The 24,218-nt window shown below is 37.5% G+C and overlaps 2 protein-coding genes across 8 annotated transcripts in view; both read left to right on the top strand.

Moving 5' to 3' along the window:
• The window catches only part of CPB2 (carboxypeptidase B2), a 61,254-nt gene extending 52,363 nt beyond the window's left edge, over window positions 1-8,891 (top strand). For both annotated transcript variants that reach the window (XM_061434583.1, XM_061434582.1), the window contains 3 exons: window positions 726-928; window positions 5,135-5,222; window positions 8,548-8,891. In XM_061434583.1, the coding sequence (XP_061290567.1) occupies window positions 726-928; window positions 5,135-5,222; window positions 8,548-8,732 (476 nt within the window). In that variant the 3' untranslated portion in view covers window positions 8,733-8,891. The remainder of the gene's footprint in view (window positions 1-725; window positions 929-5,134; window positions 5,223-8,547) is intronic.
• Window positions 8,892-9,821: 930 nt separating this feature from the next.
• Window positions 9,822-24,218, top strand: part of ZC3H13 (zinc finger CCCH-type containing 13) — a 103,566-nt gene continuing 89,169 nt past the window's right edge. For 4 of the 6 annotated variants that reach the window (XM_061434564.1, XM_061434563.1, XM_061434562.1 and 1 more), the window contains exons 1-4: window positions 9,822-9,913; window positions 15,604-15,729; window positions 16,038-16,147; window positions 18,776-18,887. In XM_061434564.1, the coding sequence (XP_061290548.1) occupies window positions 15,613-15,729; window positions 16,038-16,147; window positions 18,776-18,887 (339 nt within the window). In that variant the 5' untranslated portion in view covers window positions 9,822-9,913; window positions 15,604-15,612. Of the gene's footprint in view, window positions 9,914-15,603; window positions 15,730-16,037; window positions 16,148-18,775; window positions 18,888-24,218 lie in introns of those variants that run through there. The other 2 variants (XM_061434561.1, XM_061434566.1) reach the window with 2 other exon arrangements.

Here is a 24,218-nt window from a genome sequence, read left to right as displayed (position 1 = left end):
CTCAAAGAGTCTGACTCAACTGAGCACAAGAACAACCAAACTATACACTTCAGAAAAACCAACCTTACAATGATTAGAGATCTTTCTCATGTAACCACACATTCAGAGGCAGAGGTGGCATTTCTGACATTCTCACAGCCACTTTCTTGAGGCTGCAACATAGCTGCAAGATAGCAAGATAGGCCATAACTGGTGGATTGTTTGCTATGAGGGCATATAAATTTTGAATTCAAAATAAACACAGACAACATTTTAAAAAATAATTATTTATTTATTTGGCTGCACTGGGTCTTCGTTGTCTCATGAAGGATCTTCAGTCTTCACTGTGGCATGTGGTTTCTTTGTTTTTCCTTTTTTTTAGTTTCGGTATGTGAACTCTTAGTTGCTGCTTGTGGGATCTAGTTCCCTGACCAGGGACTGAACTCCAGTCCCCCTGCATTGGGAGTACAGACCATCGATGACATTGTCACAAACATGTTTAGAGCGCTCAACTAAATCTGTTTATCTAAAAATGTTACTCCCTAGATATTAGGAGAATACACTGCCAGGGAGATCATAAATAGGATGTGTGAAAGTCGCTCAGTCGTGTCCGACTCTTTGCGACCCCATGGACTGTAGTCTACCACACTCCTCTGTCCGTGGGATTTTCCAGGCAGGGGTTCTGGAGTGGGTTGCCAATAGGACATGTAGCCCCTTATAATTCCACTCCATCGATTTCACTCCAGGAGAGGGTGCCTCAAGTTCCTCGTGCTCAGAAATCTACTGTGGAACTTACCCTGAGTCGGAACCAGAAGTGAAGGCGGTGGCTGATTTCTTGAGAAGAAATATCAAGCACATTAAAGCTTACATCAGCATGCATTCCTACTCCCAGAAGATAGTGTTTCCATATTCCTACAGCCGAAGCAGAAGCAAAGATCACGAGGAGCTGGTAAGTGCTGCTTAATTCATTTTTTGTTAGCATTTCATAAGTAAAATAATACTTAGTTCAAGAATCGAAAACTGTGGGGGAAACTATTCTCCCATAGAGTACGAAGGGGGACAGATGTTTTCTATCTTGATCTAACTCTTTTGAGAGTCACCCTGGGCCAGGGTTCATTGAGAGATTGTGAAGGACTGAGCCTTCCTCTGAGGACATGAACTTCTGTCCAGCAGAGGGGCTACCTAGGAAAGCGTCAGACAAGCTCTTGGGATGTCAGGAGGGAACCAGTCCACCTTGACCTGACCTGCATATGAAGCCAAGGACAAGACTTTCTGGAATTAATGGTCTGTTTGTGGTGACTAGTTTTCTATGGCAAGCCTGCCACAGGTCAAGTCTTAGCACAGTACTTACTGATCTGATATTAGCATTGGGAATTGCTTTTACACTGACCTCCCTTACTTGCAGGGATTTGGTCCTATTAAAAGCAACTCCAGTTTCAGCATTGAGGCAAGACCATCCCTCCTTTTGTGGAATGCAGTGGATGGTACAGTGAGTTCAAAGAGGACTCACACAGCCTGCTAGTCCCTCAACCACTCTTTAGTCACAGATATTCTATGCTTGGGTAAGATGACAAAAGATGAGGATGCAAAGGTTCTTGATGGATTGTGATTAGGTTTGAGCAAATCATCACCCCAGATGCTCTCTAGTCAATGGAGGTGCTGTGGCAACATTCCAGTTCTTGCCCAAGTTCTGATCTTTATGTAGTGGTTTATTTCTCATTGACTTGTTTTGTCCTGGTTCTCTTAACAGAATAAACTATAGCCATGTTAGGGGCTAGCAATTCCTGATGACAAATGTAAAGTTCTTTGCAGTTGCTAAAAATAACTCCTTTAGAACAGAAACATACTTGATACTTCTGTTCAGTTCAGTCGCTCAGTCGTGTCTGACTTTTTGTGACCCCATGAATCGCAGCACGCCAGGCCTCCCTGTCCATCACCAACTCCCGGAGTTCACTCAGACTCATGTCCATTGAGTCAGTGATGCCATCCAGCCATCTCATCCTCTGTCATCCCCTTCTCCTCCTGCCCCCAATCCCTCCCAGCATCCCAGTCTTTTCCAATGAGTCAACTCTTCGCATGAGGTGGCCAAAGTACTGGAGTTTCAGCTTTAGCATCATTCCTTCCAGAGAAATCCCAGGGCTGATCTTCAGAATGGACTGGTTGGATCTCTTTGCAGTCCAAGGGACTCTCAAGAGTCTTCTCCAACACCACAGTTCAAAAGCATCAATTCTTTGGCACTCAGCCTTCTTCACAGTCCAACTCTCACATCCATACATGACCACAGGAAAAACCATAGCCTTGACTAGATGGACCTTTGTTGGCAAAGTAATGTCTCTGCTTTTGAATATTCTTAGGATTCCTTTTTCTTCTCAAGGGGAAATTTTTAAGGAAAGCTCCTTGATTGGTGATTGGAGAAGTGAGAGGGTATTTATCATGATCTGGAAATAGATTTAATGTGATTTTGAGTTATTTTTGGACTGCTGTTTGATAACTCAACAAGTGTTTGTTGAGTTATTATGTGTAAAATACTGTGTTTGATGGGCACTGAAAGAAGCACTGGGTAGGGCCCTGCCCTTTAAGAGAATATTATATGGTTACAGAGCTCATGCATTAGCAAATGTTACAGATTGCTATACTCTAAGGCAGTGGTCCCCAACCTTTTTGGCACCAGGGATCGGTGGGTGGGGATAGTTTTGGGGTGATTCAAGCCTGTTATGCCGCTGCTGATCTGACAGGAGGTGGAGCTTAGGCTGTAATGCGAGTAATGGGGAGCAGCTGTACATACAGATGAAATTTCACTAGCCTGCCTGCCGCTCGCCTCCTGCTGTGCGGCCTGGCTCTACTCTGTGATCCGGAGGTTGGTGACCCTGCTCTATAGTATGAAAAGTGGAAGTGTTAGTTACTCAGTCGTCTTTGACTCTTGGCGACCCCATGGACTGTGGTCCTCCAGGCTCTTCTGTCCATAGAATTCTCCAGCCAAGAATACTGGGAAGGAGAGCCATTCCCTTCTTCAAGGGAGTAACTGTTAAATAAGTGGCACAGATGGTACAACTCCCTTCTGACTGGGATAGCTAAGGGTGGCCTTATTAATTCATTCAGAGGGAAACAGGTAAGTGAGGGGATAAAGTCTCCACCTTGAGGACTTATAATGGCATCTGGTCCCATCACTTCATGGCAAATAGCTGGGGAAACAGTGGAAACAGTGGTTGACTTTATTTTTGGGGGCTCCAAAATCACTGCAGATGGTGATTGCAGCCATGAAAAAGATGCTTACTCCTTGGAAGGAAAGATATGACCAACGTAGATAGCGTATTAAAAAGCAGAGACATTACTTTGTCAACAAAGGTCCATCTAGTCAAGGCTATGATTTTTCCAGTAGTCATGTATGGATGTGAGAGTTGGACTGTAAAGAAAGCTGAGTGCCAAATAATTGATGCTTTTGAACTGTGGTGTTGGCAAAGACTCTTGAGAGTCCCTTGGATGGCAAGGAGATCCAATCAGTCCATTCTAAAGATCAGTCCTGGGTGTTCATTGGAAGGATTGATGTAGAAGCTGAAACTCTAATACTTTGGCCACCTGATGCGAAGAGCTGACTCATTTGAAAAGACCCTGATGCTGGGAAAGATTGAGGGCAGAAGGAAAAGGGGACGACAGAGGACGAGATGGTTGGATGGCATCACCTACTCAATGGACATGGGTTTGAGTAAACTCCGGGAGTTGGTGATGGACAGGGAGGCCTGGCGTGCTGCAGTTCATGGGGTCCCAAAGAGTTGGACACGACTGAGTGACTGAACTGAACAGAACTGAAGATGTAACGTACTGTAAAGAAGAAGGAATGGTAAAGTGCTAGTGAAGTCAAGGACCAGGTACTGTTTCAGACAATATTGAAAGATAGGATTTCTGTAAGTAGACAGGGAAGCGAAGACATTCTAAGCAGAGGCCATAGCTTCCCCACAGGAATTACGTTCAGGGAAATGTAGGGGCAAGAAAAGGAAGTTGATCCCTCAGAAAGCAGATGAGGTCCATTTGTGAAGAACAGTTAGCTTGTTTGAATGTCAGAATAAATTTACATTTTATTCTGTAGGTCATGTGGTTCCATTAAAACTTATTTTGAGCAGGGGGTGACACAGCATCATATCCACTGATATTCCTCGGGGTCATTCAAAGGAGTGACAGTAAATACTATAATGTTAGTGCCAGTTTCAGGAAAGATCTGCATAAGCTAGAAACAAAAATAACGGAGCAGGGAATTTAGTTACCATCTTGCTGCACTCCAGGAATATAATCTTTTTTATTTGATGAGTCTTTGCACATTTTACACACAAAAAGAAATAGAGTGTGTGAGAAGGATGAGGAGGGAATCATCCATACCTGAGATGTGCATGTTGTTTAGAGAAGCTGAGTTTAAAGCTCGGTGATAATTTTGCCTAGTTGTTTGTCTTTGAAATATAGTTATACTTTGTCTTACAGTATAACTTTGTTATGCAGGCTTTGTTTACAAAATAAATGAATTCCTTAAAAAGGCATGTTAGAATTCTTTTTTCTTCAAATTAAATAAGAATTTCATTATATTGGAAGGATCTGTGTTTTTAGCCACCCAACTGTGATTTCCATAAAGAGAGAAACATTTTTAAAAGTTAATTTATTCTTTTCAATTTACCTTTTGGATAAATGCAGATTTTCATTGTACCATTTTCCCTCAGCTTTATTGAGATATAAGTGACTTTTAATTTTGTGTAAATTTAAAGTGTACAGTGTGGTTATTTTATACATATATATATTGTGAAATGATTACAATAAAGTTAATTAATATATTCATCACCTCACATAATTCTTTTTTCTTTTGTGGTGAGAACCCTTAATATCTATTCTCTTAGCAGCTTTTAAGTATATAAAATAGTATTGTTAACTAGAGTCATCAGACTGTATTTTAGATCCTTAGAAATTATTCACCATATAACTGGAAGTTTGTATCCTTTGACCAGTATCTCCATTTTCTTCCTACCTTCACCCCAGCCCCTGACAACAACCATTCTGCTATTTCTTCATATCTACAGCCTGATTCAACTACTACATGATTTTTTTTTTAGAAACTTGTACCTGTCTTGTTTTAAAGCTGCACATTAACTGAAATTCCATATTCTGTTGATTTCAGTCTCTAGTGGCCAGAGAAGCAGTCTTCGCTATGGAGAATATTCATAGAAATATCAGATACACACATGGCAGTGGTTCAGAAAGTTTATGTAAGTATTTCTTCTTCAGATCTTGGGGGACTGTGAGTTACTAAGAAATTTGTGTTTGGTTTTTCTGTGTGGATTTAATTTTTCTAAGCAGAATCTTTTAAAACATGGTCACATGTAAAACAATTGGATTATAACAACTGGAGATGGAAGAATAATAGCTATGACATTGTTGAACAAAGCTACATTAATATACATACTAAAAAGGAACCAAAATGATACTTAAGAAATTATGCTCTTTCCTATAGAGTAGGGATTATAGAATTGGTATCACATTAGTTGACTGAAGCAGAAAAGGTCATACAAGTTCAAAAGAATGTTTAAGATGTCCAAGGCCACCATGTAAGGTTGTGCAGGTTGAACACTGTAGAAATCTAGGCATGCCATTTACATTAGGTGTTTTTAACTGACAACCTGTGTCCAAGAGTATAGCTCATGGCATGCTGGAGTTGAACATCCTTTGTTTATATCACACTGATGAGAACATGTATGTGGCAAGTTCTTAACAAATATCTTAATCTCTGCCGGGAGGTATTTATTGAGGGATTCCTTTGTATCCACAGAGGGAATAACAAACAATTTAGCTCTTTTTGAAACTGGAGGGGTTTCAACAGGAGAAGAGAAAACAGAAAATAAGCATGTAAGAAGCCATCAGCAAACTATAATCCACAGGCCAAATCTAGCCCACTGCTTGTTTTTGGATAGCTTGTAAGCTAAGAATGGGTTTTTCCATTTCTTAAATGGTTGAAGAAAACCAAAAGAAGAATAAGATTTTGTGACATGTGAAAATTACATAAAATTCAATGTCCACAAATAGTTTTATTCGAGCATACCACACTCATTCATTTGCATATTGTCTATATAACTTTCATGACAGTGGAATTGAGTAGCTGTGTCATAGACTATGTGGCCCTCAAAGCCTAAAATATTAATTATCTGGTTCTTTACAGAAGAAGCTTGCCAATCTCTGATGTAAACAATTAAATAGTAAAATATAATCCCATTGATAATGAAGAACATAAAATAAGCATATTTGTTGTTGTTCAGTCGCTCAGTCATGTCCAACTATTTGTGACCCCATGGACTGCAGCACACCAGGCCTCCCTATCCATCACCAACTCCCAGAGCTTACTCAAACTCATGTCCATTGAGTCAGTGATGCCATCCAACCATCTCATCCCCTGTCATCCCCTTCCCCTCCTGCCTTCAATCTTTCCCAGCATCAGGGTCTTTTCCAATGAGTAAGTTCTTCACATCATTGGAGCTTCAGCATCAGTCCTTCCAATGAATATTCAGGGTTGATTTCTTTTAGGATCTACTGTTTTGATCTCCTTGCAGTCCAAGGGACTCTCAAGAGTCTTCTAAATAACTGTAAAGGTTTGAAAATGACTGCCAGAGAGAGAGGCAACTTAGCCCAGGTGGCCTGGGAAGATCTTTCTCGGTAGGTGACATGTCTGTGAGACCTACCCTGCAAGTGGCTGCCAAACAAAGGTGTGGGGAAGATACAGGGAGTGGGAATGGCATGTGAAAAGGCTTTGAGATGATATACTTGAAGTCCCAGAATTTCCTTCAACTGGAATGATCTACAGGGGGGTGAAAACATTCATACTGAATAAATTACCTGAGTACATGAGGCTTTATTACCAGAAAGTTCAGAATCTTCCTCTTCCTCCTCAGTCATTCCAGACAATCTCAGTACAAACTGAGGCCAGACTGGTCCACATGGTATTTCTGTCTCTTGCTGTCACAGTCTGTCTCTGCCTTTGTTGACCCAGGTCCTTGCTCTGGGCCACAGCTTCCTTTCACAAATCACCCCTTTCTTGATTCCCATCGTCTTCTCTACTATTGTTCCTTCAGGGCTGGAGGAACTTGTAGACAAACATCCTGTTTTGATGAAATAATTCCATCTTCATGCATGCATTCATTCAATACAAATCTGTGTGTATGTGTAAGTATAAAAATATAGTTGGAAGAATAAATGCCAGATATTAATAATAACTATTAGAAACATTTGCTGAATGAGTAACTTAACTAATGCACTGTTGATTAATATTTTTCAGCACTTCAGTAAAGACTTGTGTAATTAATTCAAGTACAGGTATTAGAAAGAAGAAAAGTGGTCACTTTGCTTATTATATGATTGTCTACCTGGAAAACAGTAGGAAATCAACCAAAAATATTATTAACATTCCAAGAGTTGAGTAAGATGACTGACTATGAACTGCTGCTGCTGCTGTTGCTAAGTCACTTCAGTCGTGTCTGACTCTGTGTTACCCCATGGACGGCAGCCCACTAGGCTCCCCCATCCCTGGGATTCTCCAGGCAAGAACACTGGAGTGGGTTGCCATTTCCTTCTCCAATGAATGAAAGTGAAAAGTGAAAGTGAAGTCGCCCAGTGGAGTCTGACTCTTCGCGACCCCATGGACTGCAGCCCATCAGGCTCCTCCGTCCATGGGATTCTCCAGGCAAGAGTACTGGAGTGGGGTGCATATTCAAATGCAGAGACATTACTTTGCCAACAAAGGTTCGTCTAGTCAAGGCTATGGTTTTTCCAGTAGTCATGTAAGGATGTTAGAGTTGGACTGTGAAGAAAGCTGAGTGCCGAAGAACTGATGCTTTTGAACTGTGGTTTTGGAGAAGATTCTTGAGAGTCCCTTGGACTGCAAGGAGATCCTACCAATCCATTCTAAAGGAGATCAGCGCTGGGATTTCTTTGGAAGGACTGATGCTAAAGCTGAAACTCCAGTAGTTTGGCCACCTCATGCGAAGAGTTGACTCATTGGAAAAGACTCTGATGCTGGGAGGGATTGTGGGCAGGAGGAGAAGGGGATGACAGAGGATGAGATGGCTGGATGGCATCACCGACTCGATGGATGTGAGTTTGAGTGAACTCCAGGAGATGGTGATGGACAGGGAGGCCTAACATGCTGCGATTCATGGGGTGGCAAAGAGTCGGACAGGACTGAGTGACTGAACTGAACTGAATACAAACAGCTGCTCAGGATAGATTATGTTTAGAAATGTTACTGAACCGCTTGCACGGAATGATCTTATTTATGTAGGAAAAAATTATGTTCAAGTATGCACTGAAAAAGAAAGCACTAGAATATAAACGGTGATCATCAGTTCTTGGTAGGGTTACATGGATAATTTTTCTTTTCTTCCTTAAACTGCTTTCCTTCAATCTCTACTTTCTTCCAGAAACTTATATAATAATCAGAAAAAAAGCAAGGCTATTTTCATTTTTAGAAAAAAAAAAATCCACCTTATTAGTTAACTCGAAACATCTGTATTTCAGAAAGTAATTTCTTTTTTTTCCTTTTTGTAGATCTAGCTCCTGGAGGTTCAGACGACTGGATCTATGACTTGGGCATCAAATATTCGTTTACATTTGAACTTCGAGATAAAGGCAAATATGGATTCTTGCTGCCAGAGAGTTACATCAGACCCACGTGTTCAGAAGCTCTAGTTGCTGTCGCTAAAATAGCTTCGCATGTCGTCAAGAATGTTTAATGCCCTTGATTTTTTCACTCTGTTCCCATATTTTAATTTACTGATTTCAGCCAAACCATTGTACCCATTTCTTTTTGAGTTTTATCAGTAGTTTTGATCAAAGGTTTTCTCATTCTTTGGTTTTGTCAAAGAACAAAATAAACGGTACCTTGAAATTAACGCCGACCAGGGTTTACATTTTTCTTTTTTTTAATTTGTGAGAGGCTAGGTACTGGGTTTTTCTTGATCCGTGACATTTGACTAGCCATCTCAAGCAATTTCAGTAACTAACTTCATGCAGATCATTGTATCCTAAACAAGGAAAGAAGGTTGTTAGAAGTACAGTCAAGGTTTCTGCTCCCAATTTACAGTAAATTTCTGCTGGCTCCTTTAAAGACGCAGTCGTGCTTGCCTTTTGCTCCACAGTAATAGGCGACAGCTGTTACTGTCTGAGAAGTCAGAGGGGCATGAAAAACAAGACAAATACCGCTCGTCTCTCCAGTTCAGCTGCTCAATAAAAACTTTGAGGGAAATGAATGGCTGCAGTTATTTCGACAACAAATGTGCCATTCTGCACATTTACAATAGCCGTTTATTGTAAGAAATTATGTAATAAAAGGAGAAAGCTCTTCCTCTTAAATTCACTTTAAAAGTGGGAGTTTCTGCTCTCCCGGATTCCTGGTTTCTTCTCCAGGGTTTTCAGGTAAAGTACAGATTTGTAGCACAGATTTGTTGATTTCACCGAACGCCTCGGGGCCGACGTCACGCCAGGGAGGCGTGTCCACAAGGGAGGCGTGTCCACAAGGGAGGCGGAGCCTGCGCTCTGACGACTAATCTGGAGGCCGGAAGTTGCCTCGGTCTTCTGAGGAACAGGGCAAACTCTTGACTTCCGGTGGCGTTTTGAGGCCTGGCAGTGTTTTCCTTGTCTTTTCTTACTCCCCAGTCTCTTTCTTTCTTTCTTTTTTTCCCCTACGTCCCAGGCTGGCTCGACCCTGGCGAAGCGGCGAGCAGGCTCTGCTTCCCAGCCGTCCCGGAGTCCCTCGCTAGCCGAGGGCCTGTTCCCGGGGGCCGCGCGCGCACGTCCCTCTCGCCGTCGTCTCCCCGGGGCCGGGCGCGGGGACAGAGTCGCCTCCCCCGCTCCTCGGAGCTGAGGCGGCCGTGCCACCTCCGAACTGCGCTTGCGAAAGAAGCTCGGGGAGGAGGTAAGCTTGAATCCTGTGAATTGGTGTGGGTACCGGGGGGGAAGGGGTTGGTTGGACGCGCCCAGGATGGGGAGGCCCAACCGGTCCTCCATCCTGCTTGGGTCACGCCGGGCGTTTCATCCCTCCGTGAGCGTCCCACCCTTAACTCTGCAGAAGACCCTTGTGCTAGTGCCGGGTTTCTCGCTGTCATCCTGAGGGGGCAAGTGAATTCAGACGGAAAACTTTGCTAGGTCACTACCATTTAATGTGAGCCTGGGAGCTCTTGCGTGGTATTCTCATTTGTGTGAGATGGAAGGGTGCCGGAATATGGTCACGCATTCCCCAGACCTCTTAGGGAAAGGTGTCTTTACTTTTGGTTATATTTGGGCTTGCTTATTTCCCGGCAGTGATACCGACTCAATGTTCTCGGAGTTAAGGAGTGCTACTTTGTCTTCATAGTCCCTCGGTAGTTACTTTTGGCAGCTATCTGTCAGAAACCAGGAAAGGCGGGATGAAAGGCGAGGCTCATGTTTTGGCATCAGCTCTTTCTAAACAGGTGCACACAATTTATGTGGCTGGAACTTTGAGTTGATGAGACCGATGCTGTCGCTAGGATATTGGTTGTGGAGCCTAGGGTCAAACCACTGGGTTATATTCTGAGATTTTCAGATCATTTGAACTGCTTTGAAAATTGTGGGCGTGCTCACCCTCTTTAGGTTTTTTATTTGTTTTTGAAGAAATAATTTTAAAAGTCTGGAAGGATCTTCACACCTCAAGTTTTCAAAGTTTTGCCAGACATACTGTTGCAGTAAACCCAGATGCTTATGCAGGACAGTTCATTCGTGTGTGGTGCCGACTACCGGGGTCTCCTGCAGTGTTTCAATTTACTGACTTTAGAATCTACGCGTCAATATTTTGGACAGTTTTGTGGACATATCTCTTGATTTTCGAATAATTGAGAATTTAATGAAGTATTTAGATGATAACGACAATTTCAACAGGAGACTAAGAATGTAGATGCTGGGATGTAGCGATTTGTGTCTGCAGAAATAGTTGTGAAAATTTTGTGAAAAATATTGTGACATTAAGACTGGGGGGATCTGGGAGGATCTAGTTTTGTCAAATGCACGCCTCTTTCTCGCCTCCGAACTATTGGTGTTTTGAAATGAACATTGACTGCGGATTTTAAGATATGCACGTTTATCTGATTTGCATATTTGTAAATGAAAACTAAAATCCCACAGGTGGATGCTGTTTTAATTTTTGTACAAGTTATTGAAAATTTAACAGTCTGGTGTTAATTTGTATTGTAATATGCACTGACATTTACTTATAGAAAGCAGTTGTTTAGCATATTTATTTACAGAATTGGTTTTCAGTGTTAGTCTTTCCTACCCGCTCCCATCCCCGCCCCCCACCTTGCTCTCCTTTTCCTGTAGAGTTGAGTTGGAGCTATTTCAGCAGATATTTAGTAGCAGTTGAAATGTTAACTGGTTGGTTTACAAAGTGTCTTTTATTCTTTGTTTTGGTAGTTTTGTTTGTTTGTATTTCACTTTATAGTAGTTGCCAGCATGGGATACTCTCCCTACATAGTCTTTTTAACAAAATGTGTCTTCCACACAGCACTAGTATGCTTGCATAGTCAGTTTAGATCTGACAATTCTGTTCAGAATTTGCTTTTATTAAGTTGTTTTAGTCTATCCACATATAAGCAATCTGCAAGATCGTTTGTGAAAATTCTTTCATTCTAAAATTCTGAAGGAAAAACTCACAGTATGCATCAAATAAACTTTTTTCTTTCAAAACTAAGACATAAATATGATGAGATCTTTAACACTTGTAGAGTGCCAGTGGATAGGGATTTATTCTCCCACCAGTTGGTACCAGGAATTCCGTAGCTGTAATTGCTTGGTTATCTGACAGTTCCCTAATATGTGCTTCTGATCCAGATTGAAGTGTCTTCATGCTTTCGTTTATGCTAGTGGAGGATGAGTCTCAAAGATGTAATTGTGGATTGAAGTGAGACTACTAGAACTAATGCTTTATTGAAAGGTTTTGGTTATCAGGCTTCAGAAATAATTGTTTAAAAAGAGGCCCATTTGTGTTTTTCTTTTCACAAATATTTTTGTAATATGAAGCTATGAATACATTGTGATATTTGTAAGTTTCCGGGGGAAGGAAGACATTTCCCATTTATTAAGACTTTTTGTTGTGTCTTAATAGATTCAAACTTTGTGGCCATGTTTTCCAGTTTTTTGTTTTTTGGCCACACCTCGTGGCTTGCTTGATCATAGTTCCCTAGCCAGGAATTGAACCTGGGTCCCTAGCAGTGAAAACGCTGGGTCCTAACCACTGCACCACCAGGGAATTACCCTTATTTTCTTTTTCAATTGAAAAAATATTAAAGCTTCTGATATTTATTTCTCTGCAAATGGAGAGAAAAATATGAGAATTACTCAATGGACTTTCATCAGTGGCACTGTTAATGCTGGTGTTTGGTAAAGGCATGATAATGTGAGTGGGAGGGTGATGCCAACTTTAAAGAATAAATTGAAAACTGAGGGGAAGCCTTCAAAGTCTCTGAGATAGGGAAGACTTTATTTACATTTTAATCATATTTCTAATTTTTCCCATATACGTTGAAGCATTTACTTATTGAAGTCTGTTCATATATTAATTGAAAGAATTTTCCCCTTCTCAGTCAAATCTACATTTTATTCTTTTGTGGTTTGTCTTTCTCTTTGTGCCAAATCTTTAGATTAAAAATTCTAATTCTCACATTATATGCAACCTAATTTTTAATTAATATATATGAGCAAATGCTTTTCTGTTGTACTGTAGATTGTGTATATTTAGACAAATAGGATTTAAAATTATTTTATATTTTTAATGCAAGCTTAAGGCATTTTATCTGTACAAAAATCATAAATGCTTCATAGTAATATTTAGATAATTTGTTGACTACTGATAGAAGTTCCTAGATAGATGATCGGAAAAATTTCTCTATCAATTAAAAAACTTCAATTTCTACTTTTTACCGCAGGGTTTTGTTTTTTTTCTGTCTAGGACCTCCCTGTAACCTAGACCTGTTTCTGAAACTCAGTGTTATTTTAGGTCATGTTTTGGTACTGTTGACTCTCTGAGAGAAGTGACTATGTCTTTACTTTGTTGCTCATCTTCCCTAAGTTGGAAGACTCAACAATAGCAGAAGTAGAATTCTTGGGATAATCACCCTATAGGTGAATCTTGTAGTACTCCATGTCTCTGGTGAAAGCTACTTTGTTTCAATGGGAAGAAACTTTTACAGTCAAGAATACAAAGGAGGGGTAAGGTTGGATCAGTAGTCCTCACTACATTGTCTGTTGCAGTCCAAACCCCTTGAAGTCTTCAAAGCTTGTGTTAGGGATGGATCTAACACGGGAGAAAAGCTGTGGGACCATGCTTCCCAGCAGTAGGTCAGAGAAGGAGAGGCTCCTGATCCAGCTAACAGGTTATAGGCAGGGAAGAGAGGCAGTTAATATCTGGAGCCCTCAGAAAGACAAGAAAAGAGATAATTGATGACCAGTGTTTCATGTATACTAAGAAATAGCTTGTTACCCCAATTGTGGAAAACACTACTGTTGATTTTTTTTTTTTTTTGAGAAGGGAAGACATGTTGGAAGTGGGGTCCGGTTGGGGATAGAGGTTTGGGGGGCAGACATGATCGTTTCCTTTGATACTGGAAGGAAAAATGTAAAGTTAGGGTTAGTCATCTTGATGCAGCGTGGTGGGATAGTGTGCCTACTCCCAAGTTGCAGATAACTAGAAATAGCTAATCAACTTTTAGAACACATTCATTTTTAAGTTATTAATGTTTTTCAATTAGTGAATGTGAATTTCAGTGTATGCCTATATATTTTTATAGTAACAGATGATGAAATTTTAAAAATTTATCTTGTTACATATTTCTTATTGAATCTCAGTTATAAATTATAAAAAAGTTGTTTTTCTCAGTTAATCAAAGCTCTGCATTTTCTAGATCTTTTTCAACTTCATTTATCACTTATCTTGGCTTTTAGTTCTTTAAGTTCTTTAAGTTCTTTAAGTTCTTAAGTCAAATGTGTGTATGGAATTTACCCACCTTTTCCTTTATAAATTCACATTAGGACTGAGAATGAGCTCAGGAAAAGTTAAATCAAAGATGATAATATTCACTGTTGTGTGGAGGCTGAAGAACATTTGATACATAAGTGATTTTATGTTGAACAGATTCTTGTTCACTTACGGATGCTTTACATAATTTTTTAAAATTTGTAATTTAAAGTTACTTTCTAACTTTTTTGAATCACTAAAAATAAATTCTAACCCTAATGTTTACAGTGTATATTAGAAAATAATCATACATATTTCCATTTTAAAACTACCATATTGTATCATATCATATATTTTTCTTTTGGTTCATTACCTGTTAGTTTGTCAACTGTTGTCCTTAATCTTTGGACATTTTTAAAATGTGACTTGACAAGAAGTATCTAACTGGACCAAACGTTGTTTGTAATTTTTTTTTATAAGTTTTGATTCTGTACTACCATGATTTAACTTCCTTGCAAGTCATGGGACCTTACTTTGACATCACAGTAACAAACGTTGTAAACTTTATAGAGACCAGTTCTTTACCAAATGGAGTTTTTACTTCTTTAGCTGACATCATTCATTCTAGTAGCATTTGACTACTAACAAAATTTCAACTAATGTTTAGTGTATAAATGTGATATGATTGGTTCCTTTTCTTTTTCTTAGGCGTTTCTTGCCCATCTAGATTATTCTAGGTCTAGAATTTAAGATTGTTTTCTAACATTTATCATAGTGCTTTTATCTGATATTTTCATTTCCAGTTGAATCACCTGATTGTATGTTTTAGTTTCTAATGTTTTATTTGCTTTTGTAAAATATTTTCATAATTTCTTTTCTTGTTACTAATAATGGTAAAATAGCCTGTTTATTTCTTTTAGCACCTTTGGCTTTTATGTCAGTGCAGTATAGATTATCAAAACATCTTCACTGTTTCTAGTTGTTCATTCAGCCTGTCCTATTTTGAAAGAAAGTTATTTTATCAATATTGAGGGTTTTTTCTGTTTTTTGTAATACTGCAAAAGAATATTCCTGATTATACTGTTCATCTTTGGCTTGTGTAAAACAAAGAAAATACTTAAAAATTTCTCCCAGGCTGATTTTTGGAATGTACCTGATGTTATCACTTAAGTTGTATAAAACACAATTTCTACTCTAAAATTGAAAGAAATTTTTGGCATAGCTTTCTTTTCCAGTAGACCAGTTGATGGAGAATGATAGCACACTTTTTCTTTAAAAGATAATTACTAAATTTTGAAACAGCTTTTATAAGGAACTTAGAAACTTTTTCATAGTGTGTTCTGAAATTGAATGTACTGTGGAAACTGTGTGAGTGGAATATTATTCATTCTGTAGAAGAGGTAAAATTCTAGCTCCAAAGAATCAAAGTCCTAATAAATTCATTAACAAGGTGTGTCTTAGAAGATAGTTTCTTCTGTTCCTCTGTTTACTTGTGACCTCTTCTATGTCTTTTTTCCTTCTGAGAAAAATCCCTTGTAATTTTATAGTGTTATTTACCATCTTATTTACTTGTAAGTTATTGGCTCAGATATTTAAAACTAAACAATTTTACAGTTTGCCTCTCTCTTTTTTGGTTAAAGTAGTACAAAATGTCAAAAATTAGAAGGAAGGTCACTGTGGAAAATACCAAGACCATATCTGATAGCACATCCCGAAGACCCAGTGTATTTGAAAGGCTTGGACCCAGCACTGGCAGTACAGCAGAGGTGAGTTGTCACTAGCATAGTCACAGGGGTTCTCTTGAATTACTGTTCTTCAGATCCTTATTTATATCACAAAAGTGAATAGGATGTTGTAGGAATATTGGTTAAATGTGTTTCATAGCAAAGGAGTGAGATGGGCATTAGGGTTTATAGGCCTCTTTTTCCTGATGTTTTCATTATTTGGGGAGTAATGTATCTCAGGTTAGCTGGATTTTTGATAGCATTTATTTTAATTTTGTCCCACTAGCATTTTTTTTCCAGAAATAAATATGACTAAATATGAAATTCACATAGTAATATCTGTCTCTTAGACACAGTGCCGTAACTGGCTGAAGACTGGCAACTGCCTCTATGGAAACACATGTAGATTCGTACATGGCCCTTCACCCCGTGGTAAAGGTTATAGCAGCAATTATAGAAGGTAAATTGAGAACTTTGAATTGTTCCTATGCTATTAGAAGATGGCTGTTGTAATTTTTTTTTTTTTGGCTTTTGTAATTTATCTAATATAAAATTTGAAATACTGCTATATATTTGGTCAGGTTTTCTATTTTGGTGGTAGTCTTATCAGTAGTCAAGATTGACAAGATTATTTTACTTGTTAATTTCAAGATTAATAAAAATGTTTGCTTTAAAATTTATTTGCTTAAAAATTTGTTTTTGTAATATGTGTATGGCTTATTTTCATGCCCTGCTCCCCAGTTATATATGTTAAAATGCTGTTTAAGATGGCAGAATTTCATGGATTTGTTTTTAGTGAGGAGAGACTACTTTCAACTCTTGAAATAGTAAAATTTAAATAGAATATAATTTTTAGCTTTTTAAGATGTTCAAAATTCAAAACTTCATTGCAAAAAATAATATAATGCAAGCTTCATAGGTTAAAATACATTTGCCAAATCTCTTATCACAATATACTGAGGTAGATGAAAGTATGTATTTATATGTGGATAAGTATACTACCTATTTAGAATGTCATTTTGCCTTTAATAAAGGCATGGCTAAATTAGACCTTCCTAATAAAAAATCTTTTATTTTTCTTTCGGCTCCCTCATGATGATTTTGTTACGGTGTTTAAAGATGTCACATACATAAAGATTGTCACAAGAGTTTAAACTTGATTGGTAAACAACTAATTTACCTAGTCTTAAAATTGGGTGTGCTGATTGCTTTGGTTTCAGCATCAGTATAAAAACTGCACATTAACCTTTGGAGGTGTGTTTTTTAATTGGGTGAATTTTTGTGTATGTGTACTGAGTTTGAAGTTTAATACAATTTAAAATTCACCATAACATTAGCTGATTTTCTGTTCCCTTAAATGTACATTTTAGTTTACTTGTGATGCTGAATACTCTGTTTTATTTGTATTTAGATTATCATCTGTCCTTTCTGTCAATGTGGGAAAATTAATCTTTATAAGTTTAATATGTATAAGTAAATACATACCTGGGGAAACTGTTACAGTAATTTTAATGTCTTGCTTATATTACTGTATTTTTAGTACATGCTTTATTTCATCTTTGACTTTTATTATCAACTTACTCAGAATTTTTATACAAGTGGTTGTAAGGAAAATGGGCACAGAAATTTGTCTAAAATGGAAAAAAGTAGTGTCATTACTAGATATAGAATAAAGGATTTCTGTTATAATTTTGCTATTTTGTGCATTTTTCCCCTGATAACTTTCTTTGTATTTGTGTATTTTCCCTTTTTTTGTAAGGAAGGAAGAAAAATATAGTTCATAATGTGATTCAAAGATGAAAAGAAAAGCATTGTGTTTCAGAAATACTTGTTTAGTCACAAATGATTTAAGTCACTGAGCATTTACTATATGTGGAGAATTCTGTTAGGTACTATTTAGGATAGAAACAAGTTACCATAAACTGTCTTATTATATAAAGGAAACTAGGGTACATAAAATTGACATGTGCATCATAATTATAATTTAAAGCAGTTAAGTGCTGGTTCTTAATAAGAAATTCCATTTACCAGTTCAGCTTTAACTGTTAAAACATTTAATATAGGTCTATATAATGTGCATGTAAATGTAAATGTTAGGAGATCCCTTAAAAAGAATTGACTAAAATTATTATTTCACTAACCATGTGATTTGTATTAGTGATTGATAAAGGAGTTGATTGATCAACTATTACTTGAAATAGATGTGAATATTTATGTAATTTGTTTATATCTTTTAAAAATATTATATACAGTATTCTTTGGTGGCTAAAGAGGGCCATAGCATTTCTTAATTCTTGCCCTCTTTTACTGGTGCTCTAGGAATATTTTTTAAGGCAGTATGTTTTCTGTCTCTACTTTTGTTTTTCTTCTTAGTGATGGTGTGAAAATGATTGAACAGCCATTTATCAAATGGCTAGTATAAATTATGAAGCTTTACCAGTATTGAATATTAATATGTGTATTTTCCCTAAATAAAACCAGTCCATAGCAAAGTGTAAAAAGTATAAAATTCAAATCTTACTTTGAATTTTTCAACTGCTTTTTATTCTGAAATAATTTCAAATTTAAGAACAATTAAGAATAACATTAACATTAACATTAAATAACATTAAAAATATATGAATATTTGCTTTGATTCTTGAGATGCATAAAATATTTTCATAGTTGATGTTGCATCCAGCCACATACATGTGTAAATAATATTGTTGTTTCTAGATTAATTTTGCTGTTTGCTTTCAAATATAACTAGTATATTTGTGTGATTAATAGGAAAACAAACTGTTAATGACAACTTCCTTTCTCTCAGCTCATGTATAGTTCCTTATTACTATCACCAGCACCTGCCACCCCATGGAATTTTAATGTATGCATTTTGATTGGTATTGGGAGAAAACTTGTAAGTGATATATTTTTTATATATTAATGTTTAAGCTGAAATTTACTTTTCTGAACTTTAGTAGTCATGGATAGTAGAAAAATTAGAGTTTTGTAGGGTTGTTTCTATAAATATATTCTTATGAAATGTTATATAAATACAGATTTTTGTTATTTTGTTTTTTTGTTTTGTTTTTATTTTTTTGGTTTAAAGGTCACCAGAAAGACCTACAGGGGATCTTAGAGAAAGAATGAAGAACAAGCGCCAAGATGTGGACTCTGAGTCCCAGAAACGAAATACAGAGGAGTCATCCTCACCTGTTAGGGTAGGAATGAATTTCCTGAAACAAAGTTAAATTTTAGCAGTGATTTATTATATATGTTCTATTTTAAATATTAGCTTATGTGCTAAATATATGGTAAGTGTGTAATATTACATTATAATGTTCTATATGGATAATGTAGTTTAGAGGAAAAAAGTCCTCTGGGAAAATTCATAATTTCACCATTTTAGTTCTTGGTTAAGATGATGGGAAGTGGTTGGCAGAGCGCCAGCTGCACTTCATAGGATTTCTGTACCTTGGTGGACATCATGAATATCTAAATGTATTCTTAAGTTTTCAGAATGTAGCCAGCCATCAATTCCTGCCTACTTCCAAGAAAGACTGAAAAGGCTTGCAGTAAAACACTTTTAAATTAAAACAATGAAGGCAAGGCATGGTGGTGGCAGAAACTGAACTATGATCACAGAATTTAGTGTGAATTTCCTGCCAGTGAAATGAAAAGAGAGCACAGTTTATGATGTAGTTTATTGATTAAAAGAAAATACAGATGTTTGTCAGGAATGGAAATTTCCCAGAAGTAAATATTTTTAAAAGAAATATATCATGCTCTTGTGTGTGCATTTGAAACAAATTTATAGAGATACAGTTCACCCATTTAAAGTGTACACTTGGGTAGTTTTTCATAAATTCATAAGAGTCCTATATCCATTACCACAGTCAGTTTTAGAACAATTTCATCACCCCAGAAAGAAAACCCCATACCCTTTAGTGATCATTTCCCTGGCCCCTCAACTGACCACCAGCCTTAGGCAACCACTGTTCCAGTTAGACTGTCACATAGATGTGCCTGTTCTGGTTATTTCATATAGAGTCATACTGTATGTGGGGTTTTTGGTAACTGGCTTCTTTGACTTAGCATAGTGTTTTCAAGGTTCATGTCAGCTTATGGGATGTAGCAGTATTTCATTCTTTGTTTTTGCCAAACAACATTCCATTGTATTGATACATCACGTTCTGTGTATCCATTCATTCAGTTCAGTTCAGTTCAGTTCAGTTGCTCAGTCGTGTCCGACTCTTTGCGACCCCATGAATGGCAGCATGCCAGGCCTCCCTGTCCATCACCAACTCCTGGAGTTCACTCAGACTCACATCCATCAAGTCAGTGATGCCATCCAGCCATCTCATCCTCTGTCGTCCCCTTCTCCTCCTGCTGCCAGTCCCTCCCAGCATCAGAGTCTTTTCCAATGAGTCAACTCTTCTCATGAGGTGGTCAAAGTACTGGAGTTTCAGCTTTAGAATCGTTCCTTCCAAAGAAATCCCAGGACTGATCTCCTTCAGAATGGACTGGTTGGATCTCCTTGAGGTCCAAGGGACTCTCAAGAGTCTTCTCCAACACCACAGTTCAAAAGCATCAGTTCTTTGGCGCTCAGCCTTCTTCACAGTCCAACTCTCACATCCATACATGACCACTGGAAAAACCACAGCCTTGACTAGACGGACCTTTGTTGGCAAAGTAATGTCTTTGCTTTTCAGTATGCTATCTAGGTTGGTCATAACTTTCCTTCCAAGGAGTAAGCATCTTTTAATTTCATGGCTGCAGTCACCATCTGCAGTGATTTTGGAGCCTAAAAATATAAAGTCTGACCCTGTTTTCACTGTTTCCCCATCTATTTCCCATGAAGTGATGGGACTAGATGCCATGATCTTCGTTTTCTGAATGTTGAGCTTTAAGCCAACTTTTTCACTCTCCACTTTCACTTTCATCAAGAGGCTTTTTAGTTCCTCTTCACTTTTTGCCATAAGGGTGGTGTCATCTGCATATCTGAGGTTATTGATACTTCTCCCAGCAATCTTGATTCCAGCTTGTGCTTCTTCCAGCCCAGCGTTTCTCATGATGTACTCTGCATATAAGTTTAAAAAACAGGGTGACAATATACAGCCTTGACATACTCCTTTTCCTATTTGGAACCAGTCTGTTGTTCCATGTCCAGTTCTAACTGTTGCTTCTGACCTGCATACAGATTTCTCAAGAGGCAGGTCAGGTGGTCTGGTATTCCATCTCTTTCAGAATTTTCCACAGTTTATTGTGATCCACACAGTCAAAGGCTTTGGCATAGTCAATAAAGCAGAAATAGATGTTTTTCTGGAACGCTCTTCCTTTTTCCATGATCTAACGGATGTTGGCAATTTGATCTCTGGTTCCTCTGCCTTTTCTAAAACCAGCTTGAACATCAGGAAGTTCACCATTCAAGTATTGTTGAAGCCTGGCTTGGAGAGTTTTGAGCATTATTTTACTAGCGTGTGAGATGAGTGCATGTGAGGTTGGTGAATATTTGGGTTATTTCTGCATTTTGGCTGTTACGAATAACGCTGTTATGAACATTGGTATACAGGTTTTTGCGTGGCCATGTGTTTTCATTTCTCTTGAGTTTATGTGTGGGAGTGAGATTGCTGAGTCATATGGTAACTATATTTAATCTTTCAAGGAATTGCTGGGATGTTTTCCAAAGCAGCTGCACTATTTAAAATCCTTAGAGTAGTGTGTGAGATTTCTAATACTCCACATCCTTGCCAACATTTGTTATCCTACTTTTTGATATAGCTGTTTTATTGGTAATGTCATGTGGTTTTGACTTACTTTTCTCTGATTGCTAGTGATGTTGAGTATCTTCTTGTGTGCTTATTGGCCATTTGTTTATCTTCTTTGGAGAAATGTTCAGATCCTGGGTCCATTTTTAGATTGGGTTATCTTTTTATTGTTGATTTGTAAGAATTCTTTATGTATTTTGGATCCAAGTCCCTTATATATACAGTTGGCAGAAATATTCTTCTATGGATTGTGTTTTCATGTTCTTGATGGTGTCCTTTAAAACACAAATGTTTTTAATTTGATGAAATCCAATTTATATTTTTGTTGTTACTTCTGCTTTTGGTGTCATATTTAAGAAACTGTTGTCTGATTCAAGATCAGAAAGATTTATGCTTGTTTTCTTCAAAGAATCTTAGAGCTTTAGTTCTTGCATTTAAATCTTTGACCCATTTTGAGTTAATTTTTAATGGGTTGACCAAAAAGTTCGTTCAGGTTTTTCCAGAGGTGTTATGGAAAAACACAAGCTTACTTTTTGGCCAGTCCTTTTTTTATGGTGTGAGAGAAGGGCTCAACCTCATTCTTTTGCATGTGGATATCTGGTTGTCTCATTATAGCCTTTTTATGAAAGTTACTGAATTGTTTGAGCAACAACCTCTTTGATAGTTTTAGAAATATAGAAGCTTTCTTATGGCTGTTTTGATCCTGAAAAAAAAAGCTGTGTCACAATTTTATATTGTAGCTTGTAAAGACTTATCTTTGGGGACTTGAATACAGTCTTAAGTATGTAGTTTTCTAATGTCTGATGTGATATGTTAAGCCCTTTTAGAAATCTCACATGGTAGTTCTCGGCTGGTGATGTGTATCAGAATTCTTTTGGAGGAGAGATGGTCTCTTTCAAAACACACATGCAGATACTCTACCCTTTTTTTTTTTTTTTTTTTGATACTCTACCCTTAATCTACTGAATCAGAATTTCTGGCTAGGAGCTGAGCAAGCATGTGTATTACATATTTAAGGGACTTGGATCCAAAATATATAAAGAATAATGAAATGTATCAGGATAATGAGTGGACACCGTGGTTTGCTGGTAAATGTTTGACAACCACTCAGAAAAAAAAAATTGTAGGATTTACCAGTTTCTTTGGCGTACATACTCCCATCATGGTTAGTTTCAAGCTACTAAAATGGTATCACTGAGTACAGAGTTGGAAAGTGTGGGAATACACACACACACACACACAAAACCACAAAAGAAACTATAGTAAAATATTTAGAAAGTGAGTTTTGAGTAATTATTGCCTTTGTTTTTAATATTACTTAATTGTTAGTTTATATGATTTAATTTTTAATTACAGCTTGTGCATTTTCTAAAAATTTAACAGTTGCCTCTTACGAATCAGTGTGAGCTGGCTCTAGCATACCATTAGCTGGATTGTACTTAATGTAAAAGGCAGACATCTAGAATTCATATTCTGAACACATTACTTTAGGAATTATTATTTAATGCTACTGTCATTTTTCTTATCTGTAAAACGGAGGTGATATCCATATTATTGTGTTACTGTGAAGAAAATATATGTAAATCAAGTAACATGACTGACTATGATGACAGCTTAATAAATGGTATGTTCTTGTATAAGAATAGCTCTTTAGGTTTTTCTCTCTATTATAGTTTGAGGCTGTTAATAGAAGATGAATATAGACATTGAAGATTTAGGTTTTTAACAGATACCTAAATGTAAGTAGTTATTGATCATAAAAGTTTATATGTTCATATCATTTTAGTAGACAGCAAAGTTGCTATTTTGTTAAGAAATTCAAAGCCTGATTCTCCCTTTTCCTTGATGAGAAAGCCCTCAAAGACACTGAGCTTCATGTACACCTAAGGGATAAAGTCTCAAGATTCACAAGTAGTCAGGTTTTAGGGAATTCATTATTCAAATTTAGAGAAAACTGTTAATAAGTTAGGATGCCAGGTATTAATTATATTGAGTTACATATCTGGCATGAAAACAGGTGTTGATCATTTCTGTGATACATTCCCTATTGTAACATGTATGACTCTTGATCTTCACGTGATGAATTTCTGTGGGCAAATCAGATGTAGTTTAGGTGGGGGCAACTATAGCAGATAACATAGCGTAACTAAGATAGCATGTGTGTGGTTTTCCACAAACTAACTGTGAGTCCACTGTTTCTCTGTCACTGGTCTCAACTCCAATGTGTCTGAATTAGGAGGTTGACACACCCTGATTTTGTGGAGAGACAAATTCATAGACTCTAATTCTATAGAGTGTGGTGTTAGAAAGATGAGCAAAGCTCACAATGGAGGGGAAAAAATAACTGCCTGGGGAAGCAGAGTACACTTCAGAGAGAAGTGACATTTGCAATGGGTATTGAAGAATAGATGGAGGGGAGAGGTGAAAGTCTAGGAAGAGGAAGAAAACCAACACGTTATAACAATATGGGGTTTTAGAGGACTGGTGTGTTTGAGAATCTGTGAAACTGAATTGCATGCGTATGTGAGATGAGGGCTGACGAGATCTATCTTGTTTACCAATTCACCTCCATACCCTGGAACTAGTAAGGTCACTTATTGAATGAATGAAAAGTCATTCTAATGTGTAGCCAGTGTTGAGAACTCCTGATGACCTAAAGTGTAGCTAGTCTAAATTGAGATATGCTGTTAAGTATAAAAAACATACTGAATTTCAAAGACTTAGTATGAAAAGAAAGTCAAATATCTTGTTAATAACTTTTATGTTGGTTGTGTGTTGGCAGTA

This window comes from Bos javanicus, chromosome 12, assembly GCF_032452875.1.
Source record: "Bos javanicus breed banteng chromosome 12, ARS-OSU_banteng_1.0, whole genome shotgun sequence".
In the NCBI taxonomy this organism is placed as follows: domain Eukaryota; kingdom Metazoa; phylum Chordata; class Mammalia; order Artiodactyla; family Bovidae; genus Bos; species Bos javanicus.
The sequence above is the reverse complement of the archived record's forward strand: the minus strand, read 5'-3'. Positions and strand labels throughout refer to the sequence as shown.